Source organism: Zingiber officinale, chromosome 3A (genome assembly GCF_018446385.1).
Source record: "Zingiber officinale cultivar Zhangliang chromosome 3A, Zo_v1.1, whole genome shotgun sequence".
Lineage (NCBI taxonomy): Eukaryota > Viridiplantae > Streptophyta > Magnoliopsida > Zingiberales > Zingiberaceae > Zingiber > Zingiber officinale.
This window is the reverse complement of record NC_055990.1, coordinates 2,074,623-2,083,457: the sequence shown is the minus strand read 5'-3', so window position 1 is coordinate 2,083,457 and position 8,835 is coordinate 2,074,623. Positions and strand designations below refer to the sequence as shown.

Here is an 8,835-nt window from a genome sequence, read left to right as displayed (position 1 = left end):
CCTCTCGTGTTTAACTTAACTTAAAGAAAAGAATCATGGACTCCTGTTGGGCTAATCCAACTAGACACATAAATGGGCCGGGCCGAGCTGGACTGACAACATTCTTTTGGTAGTAACTCGAGCAGAAGTTTGGCATTGTACAGGCGACGCGGAGCGCAGAGATGGGGAAGAGCTACCGCCGGCTGCCCTTGGTTCTCTTCTTGGCCCTCCTCTCGTTCTCGGGTGCCGTTGGGTTCCAGTCAGATGAGTTGGTGCAGGATGATGAAGAATTCGGGCTCGAGGGTGGCCGACCAGCCGTCGATCCGCAACCTTCCATCCCTACCCAACCGCCGCTCCGCCGCAAACCTGAGCTTGATCTTCCCTTCGGATCATCCGATTCCAAGTCGGTCCAGTTCTCTCTGGAGCATCAGTTGGGAACCTCTGGGTTCTCGCCTGCTGGAACTTTGACTGCTCGCCTCAAGTCTTGGAGCCATGGAGGGCAGGTATAGATCAGTTTCCACTTTCCCTTTGATTTGATCTACCGCTATTGCTTTTCAATTTATTGGTTCTTTAACCGATCGATCTTCTTATTAATGTTGGGGGTGGGGGGTGGGAGGGGGGAATTGCAATCTTCATTCATTACGGGCGATAATAAGAGTGTTGGTCTTTTCCGGTCAAATTATTGCATCTCTCAGTGCTGTTGGACATGATTACAGACTCTGACCAAGCTTAGGTTCTCGAGAAACGCGCTGGCAGAAGAAGAAAAGGAGGCTTTCAAGGTATTTTTTGTTTCGGAGAAAATGTCCTTTATTATGCGTGACTGGAATTTAGATGAGTAATAAAATCGACACTGGAGCTGTTAAATTTAATGCGCTGCAGAAGCTATTGAAGGAAGATGGATACTATACGATCAGACTACCATCTAATGTGTTAGACCCTCCGGGAAGAGATTTTGTTGTTTCATCAGTCAGAGCTGTGAGTAAACAACCATTGATTTGCTGATCTTTCTGCTTAACTTCATATTTTTGACCTTGTTCTATTCGCTTTTGATTCTAATTTGAACTGGAAAGATATGCAAAATAATGCTTCTGAAATTGCAGTTTAGTTACTTCCAGTACCATATTGTAACAAGATAGTGTCAGATTTAGGTTCAGTTCTATTCTACGTAACAGTAGAAATAAGTCGACTTTTAATGTGTGTGTGAACTACAAGACAATGACATAAGAATAAAGGTCTGAATACATGAAATATATTTCATTGACTGATTTGTTTTGTCCATTTAACACTTAATTCACATTGCAATAGTTTTATAAATGCTGGTGCTTAAATGTCTGGGGCAGATTATAAAAGCTTGTTATATATATAATATAATAAAAACTATCTGGTTAGACTTTTTATTTTCCACCTCTTCTACAAGATCAATGGTTCAACTATGGCTACACGATTTTCCCTTTTCTTCTTAAGACGCTGAGTTGATGCTTTTGCATGCTTGTAAAATTGTTTTAAACAATTCTTTCATGGACTATTTTGACTATTTTAAGATTTGATCCTCCAGATAATACTCAAATATGTTTTGGAATGAATAATAAATTTTACTATTCTTTGCTGTATATCAACATTTTTTCAATCTCTTGGATTGTTACAACCTCCAGATAATCTTTTTAAAACCATGCCATGTTTTGTGTAATGATGGAAAATGGCTATTTTGTTTCTATATTTCAAAGTACTAAAGGTCATCCTGAAGGATATCACGCTGATATTGATTGTTCTCAATGACAGTAATAGTTGATGGATTTAATTTTCATAAGCAATTGGATCTCAATTGCCACTTTGCTAATTAAGTTTTTATTCCAGAGGTGCATTCCTAGAGAGAGTTTGGACGAGCATTTGGTCATCCATATGGTAATTGCCTATTACTTATGATTGGCACGTATAATGATATCTAGTTTTGCAAAAAAGCTTCATGCCATAGGTCCTTACCTTACAGCGATTACTTGAAAATTGTCTCATATATTATCCTTATGTTCATTGAAATGAAATTAGCATGCATTGATGTCACAATCGAGCGTGCAGAAAAAGGCTGACAGTGCAAGAGGGTCATTTCTAAACATCATGGGAAGGTTCTTCTCCTTGCTGTTCATAGGGTGATGGTGGAGCGTGACGAGGAGAAACACAAACAAAGTATCAAATACTTCACAAAATTCAGCTTTCCAATTATTGCTGCACCAACCAAACTCTTGAAAAATGAAATATTATTAAGAAGATGATGACTAACATGGGGGATTAGGTTTCTTAGGCCCTTACAATACTAAATTGAAAATTATTCCAGGACAAAACAATCCTATGCCTGAAGGACTCAACCAAACATTAAATTAATTCCCTATTTTCAAGGTTGTTGGTTCAGTCATCAACTCTTTGAAGATCAATCTTAGCACCAATGTTGTATCCTTGTTTTCATCATCATGAAGTGTCTTGGTTATATTTTCTATATATAAGATCTTTTGCTGGTTTAGTGTAGTAAGTTGAACATAGGTAATTTCTATGATCTGCATCAAAGACAGTGTACAGTTGTTAGATTAATGGTGGTGTTAGTTATATTTGTTGTGGGCCTATTCTGACTTTGAGAGCTATAGTTATACAGCATCATATTGAGTCTTATTGATATCATAATTATAATAAATTAATAATTATTTCTTAATAACAACAATATGATATTTCATCCTCTCAACTAACTTAATGCTTTATCTTCTTAATAAATTGCATCTGCTTTTGCAGGATGGTGTGAATATTTTGGCAGTGAATTATGGGTCAGCTGGAGCTTGTCAATATCCGAGATTACTCAGATATGTATGTTCTCCTAGATGGTTAAGACTATGTTCTCCTAAGTAGTTGTAATAATGCTTTATATCTTAATTGTTAGTACATGTATCAATCAAATCTGTACACTATCTATCACTTTCAAAACCAAAACAAAATGAGGTGGACTAGAATACAATTAAACCTATCAAGCTGATATTAAGTAGCTCCACCACTCTGGTCTATTATTTCATTTTTCCTTAGATGATAAAGGTGGATTGATGGATGAACAAGCCAATGGATGGAGCTTGTTCAATTAAGTATAAATCGAAGGAAGTCAACAAGGAATGCTGAGTACTGAGTAGGAATACCATAAATATCATGCAGATGCATTCACATCAATTATCACTGAAAGTTTGATAAAAACACTATCAATAATGCATCCTACTCCACAACTAAGCACTAGACTTACTGCTAATGATAACAAATGAAAAAAGTTCTATCAACTAATGCAATCACATACAAACTACTAAGCAAGCAACCAACTAAATGTCAACTTATGTGCCAGAGCATATAGGATCTATGGATTTCTTCCTAATCCCTAACTTCAAGAATATGCACAATTATGTAATAATGTAATATCTTGTTAGTGTGATAATGTTTCATCGAACGCTCCACACTCGTTGGCTATTCATCTACTATAGTGTTTGTATGGATGCTCTTAAGTATTAACGTCAGCTCTGAGCTTAACAGCTGATCCATACAAGATAACCACACATATAAACAGCCTTAATAAAATAACTCAATTAAGGAGGAAAGCCATGTTCTCTACTGCAGAAATCAATCAAAGCCATTCTTGGCAGAAATTGATATTTGGTGAATGCCTTTTCCTAGTCTTATCTTGGGGTATTGTGTTTACTGAGTGAATATCTGACTTACTATGCTAGGCTCTCTCTCTCTCTCTCTCTCTCTCTCTCTCTCTTCTTTTATGAGTTCTTATGATCTAACCTAAACCTTCTCCATATCTAGATACGTGATGTTACTTGTGCACTTTCTCTCAATCTTGCTCATTATCAGGGAACCGTTAATTAAATAAGTCAAAATGCTGGGGAAAACATGTGTTTACGAAATTTTGACTGAGAAGGATTTTTTTTTTCGTTTGTTAGTGAATTCAATTTCAGATCCAAGGAAGGAAGTAGAACAACAACAAATCCACTTGTCTCTAGGGAAAGAACTAAGATCAATCATACAACATGACATAGCATGCATGTGATGAAAGATGTAAATAGATTACAATAATCTACAGTGAGCCTCAATCTCCACATAAATTGTAAAAAATATTTAACTTAAGCCTGATATTATCTTATTGTTTTATTAAGAATCTGGACCCTTTACTAACTTTGGTGAAGTCCAAAATGAAATTATGTTAATGTCCTTTTTTTTATTCACATCGAAAATAATTTTAAGGTTTATTAGTAATTTCTACAGACGTATCAATTAGGGATCTAGAATTCGAAACTCAGCTGCGGTGTATTATTGAGAATTTTTCTCATTAATCAATCAAGGATCTAGAGTTCGAGACTTAGCGTATTATTAAGAATTTTTCTCATTAATCAATTAGGAATCTAGAGTTCGAGACTCAACTGCGGCGTATTATTGAGAATTTTTCTTATTAATCAATTAGGAATTTAGAATCTTTTTTAGTCCCACATCTTAGGATTGACAACACTTTGAGCAAAGAAGCTTCTATAAATACCTTGGGTCGGCGACATTAGAAAGCATGCTTTTTTCGACTTTTTGGCTAAGATCAAGTATGATATATTAAATTATTTTTTTATAACAGTGAGTCCGTTACAGTAGCTTGCTGCTGCGATTCTCGAGTGTCACCCTTACATTGCACTATTACATGGGTCTGACGAATCCTTACTCAATTTATGGGCGGCTTTTTGGCTAAGATTAAATGTAATATTTGTTCTTATAAAATTTACATGTATTCATGTATTATATTACACATGCAACGCGTGTGCACGATCGCTAGCGTCATCTTTGCATGACACTATTGCATGGTTCTGACACACCTTTACCCAATTTATGGGGGTCTTTTGGCTAAGATTGTATTCATGTATTATATTACACACGCAACACGTGTGCACGATCGCTAGTAACAATAACATATACACAAATATGACCAAGGAGATAACTGGACAGAATTGAATTAAATAAGTGTACAGAAGAAGCATCAATACAAGTCGAGGTTTTATGTCAGGTTTGGTTCTTCCATAAGCAATCAAGCTCAAACGTTCAAAGTTAAAAATGGTTTAACATCTTGACTATGCTAACTGCCAAGTTATAGACATTCACACCCAAATCCAAGATGATGTTTACATCACATCCAAAACCTCTCTTCCCCATATATAGATGATGGCTGCTGGCATCCATTTGCCAGCTCAGTCCATCAGACTATGATGCTCACCCTCTCTCAGAAGACAAAAGCAAGAAGGGAATAAGAAATGGAAATCCATAGTATCAACCCTGTCGCCAATATGAATCCCATTTCAAACTGGTTAAGCAGAACCAATGCCCCAAAACTGCTAGTTCAAACTCAGTTTAAGTTGAATTATTGTTGATGTGATCCCAGATTGAGTTCAGAGAAAACTGCTAATTCTTCCCATGAGACCATTTGGTGATGCCTTATCTTTGTTCTACTTTAAGGAAAGAGAACTTTATAGAGCTTAGGCTTGCAATTAACTTGCCTCTTTCTGTGTATTTGAGGTGGTTAGGAAAGCATTGTCGAAGGTTATTGAGCATAAGAATTGGTTTATTTGCATTCTTTTGGTTAATAAACTATATTTGTATGCATGACCTCTCATTTTCAGCCTGCAAAGTGGTCTTTCACGTCATACACTGTCATGAAGACCAGTGAGCAAGCTCCAAGGTACAACTACACCTGTCTAAACTGAGTATAAATCCGTCATGTCTTTATATAATGCACTGGTTCTATTATTTGATACTAAATTTTCAGAGTATATGTTTTGAAAGTATTAACCAGTAAACCAATACAACTTTGTTAAATATCAAACCTTATTCTCTAATACCTGCAGAACTCCGACATTTACTGAAGAATTGCTTGCTGCAGAGGAGGGAGTTGGTGAAGGTGTGATGCCACCCGAAAGATCTTTCTGGGCTAAATATGTAAGAGACCTTTTTGTTTTTCTTTCATCATGTGCAGTTAGGTTTTATCCATACATTAAGTTTGTTAATATTTTTCAATTAGCATAAAGTGCAATTGCTGATGACTTAATCAAGTTACCTAACATTTCCAATCGTTTTTATCATCTTATCTGCAGTGGATGTATTTAATTCCTCTAGTCTTCATTGTGCTGAATGCCATGACCCAAGCCATGAACATGCCGGAGGAAGGGGCTGCTGGGCAAGCTGCACAGCGGGCACCAAGTGCTAATGCTAGAAGAAGATGAAAATGAGTAGCTCAAGAAATTAGACCAGGTCTCTCTCTCTCTCTCTGGATTCGGTGATATAGAATTCATCATTTTCATTTTGTTTCTCTCTCTCTCTCTCTTCAAACCATACATTGATACAGTGCAAATCCTATGTTTTTACTTGCCTTTTTTTACTTCAAGGATATAAAACATAATGCGTGTGATTTAACTTCCCATGTTGTAACTTAAGAGGAAGATGAAAACTGCCTCAAGTATTCCTTCTGCTGTTTACTTCACTCATATCTAATAGCAAACAATATAGTGGAAGTAGTGGTTGTTTACTATATCCCTGGTGTGCTTTCACCGAGACCAATGAAAAGTTGTCTTGCATAATGCTCTCCTTCCCTCCCAATTGAACTAGCCCTAAATGTTATTTTTCTGAAGAAATGTGAGGGGGTCGGCCTGTTAGTGGTTCTTCAGTTATGCATTAATAACCTACCAAATTTTGTTGTATCATATTAAAAACTTTCTTTTTACGTTTTTTTTTGTTTACGTTCTCTTGCATGCCCATATCATAATTCCACGAACATTCTTATTTCAGGATTATGAATGAGAAAGCCGGCGCGTTCCTCGTGCAGGCGAAGTCCAAGTGCTCTGTTTCTTATTTGCATGGTGCTTCATGCTTTTGGTCCTGAAGCCAAATTCATGAGACTGATACTTGATAGGCATCAAACATTGTTGCGTCCTTAGTCCTTCCCTAGATTATTCAAATACTCAATTCTCATTCAGAAAAATTATCGTACAACTAAAATCATTCAGATGCTTCCACATTCGTATTTTCTTCAGTCGTATTATTTATTAGATCACTGTCAAACAGACACTAATTTGAGACTCTACATGGTGCATCAGCAATATCCAACGTTTCATATTACTCCATAACCTACCAAATTTTGTTGTATCATATTAAAAACTTTCTTTTTACTTTTTTTTTTGTTTACGTTCTCTTGCTTGCCCATATCATAATTCCACGAACATTCTTATTTCAGGATTATGAATGAGAAAGCCGGCGCGTTCCTCTTGCAGGCGAAGTCCAAGTGCTCTGTTTCTTATTTGCATGGTGCTTCATGCTTTTGGTCCTGAAGCCAAAATCATGAAACTGATACTTGATCGGCATCAAACATTGTTGCCTCCTTAGTCCTTCACTAGATTATTCAAATACTCAATTCTCATTCAGAAAATTATCGTACAACTAAAATCATTCAGATGCTTCCACATTCGCATTTTCTTCAGTCGTATTATTTATTAGATCACTGTCAAACAGACACTAATTTGAGACTCTAAATGTTGCATCAGCAATATCCAACGTTTCATATTACTCCATTTGTTCTGACTCTATATGTGCACTGTCGGATCAAATCTTATGTCCCCAAATTTCTTTGTCCCCGTATCTCCTGCCGATCGGGCGGACTATATTACATCTTAAGGTATCATGACATCTTAAAAATGTGTGCAGTATCCTCGTGATGTGCAAGGTATTCTTGAGATGTAATCTGGTCAATTCAATCGGCAAGGGACACGGGGACAGAGAAATTTGGGGACAGAGGATTTGATCTCATGCACTGCCTAAGCATTTGTATACTTGATGCATATAAAAAAAAAATATAATATGGTAATAATTTAAATCATATTAATACGTTAATCAACCACCAAACGAACTGTTTCATCAACAGTAATTACTATGATTGGGTTATCTTGTGTACGTTGAGTTCTGACTTGGGTGCTTAATCGAGGTTGTTATTCAAATCTCCGCGGGTTGAATTTTAATTATGACATATTTGTAAGATTTTTTTTTAAAAATAAGGAGCATAATTAAAAGATGCTAAGCTTTTGGGTTAGTTGTCGTGTGTGTTTCTCAATTTATCTTGGTAATCGATAAAATTTTTTTATAAGACTGGATCGATCATTTTTAGGGATAGTGAGTTAGTTTAATAAAATTAATTGAGATTATCATTTTTTTAAAAATATTTTTAGTTAAAATATGATGCTGTGCCAAAAGTGTGACTTAAGGCTAGACTAAATAGATCAATGATGATGACTCCTTGACTTTCTCGGTGATCTCATAAAGTTCACAATCCAGATAGCTGCTACAGATTCAGAAATTAAACCCTAAAAAAAAGAAATTAGTGCAGAAAACTTTGGTCAATTTGCTTGTCTACCGGTAAAAAGGTGATTTGTTTGTCCAGCGTTTCCACTAGTCCATTTCTATATCAACATAAAAGAAATAAATTATAGATGATTGTTAGTCTTGGACAATTGAATAGTGTATGGAGAGGGTAGACATCCGACTATTAGTCAGGATTTGATTCTCTGACCTTATGGTGAGTGATTAATGTCCAAAAAAAAAAAAAACAGCGCAGAAAACTTTGGCCAATCTACTTGTCTACCAGTAAAAAAAAGGTGATTTATTTGTACAACGTTTCCACTAGTCCATCCCCATATCAACATAAAAGAGATAAATTACTGATGATTGTTAGTCTTGGATAGTTGAATAGCGTATAGAGAGGATAGATATCCGACTATTAGTCATGATTTAATCCTCCGATCTCATGGTGAGTGATTGATG

The 8,835-nt window shown here is 36.1% G+C and overlaps 1 protein-coding gene and 1 pseudogene across 2 annotated transcripts; both read left to right on the top strand.

Annotated features, from left to right (window-relative positions):
• The first annotated feature begins 98 nt into the window (after positions 1-98).
• On the top strand, positions 99-7,592 carry LOC122050995 (ER membrane protein complex subunit 10-like). Of its 2 annotated transcripts, none has more exons than XM_042611889.1 (9): positions 99-482; positions 696-758; positions 859-954; positions 1,834-1,881; positions 2,755-2,826; positions 5,652-5,710; positions 5,877-5,967; positions 6,123-6,279; positions 7,259-7,592. In XM_042611889.1, exons 1-8 carry the CDS (start codon positions 162-164, stop codon positions 6,249-6,251), a joined length of 879 nt encoding a protein of 292 aa, XP_042467823.1. In that variant the 5' UTR covers positions 99-161; the 3' UTR covers positions 6,252-6,279; positions 7,259-7,592. The 2 variants fall into 2 exon arrangements, with proteins under 2 accessions (XP_042467823.1, XP_042467822.1); XM_042611888.1 differs by lacking the exon at positions 7,259-7,592 and adding an exon at positions 6,814-7,143.
• LOC122054273 lies at positions 4,556-4,701 on the top strand (annotated as a pseudogene).
• Positions 7,593-8,835: the final 1,243 nt, after the last annotated feature.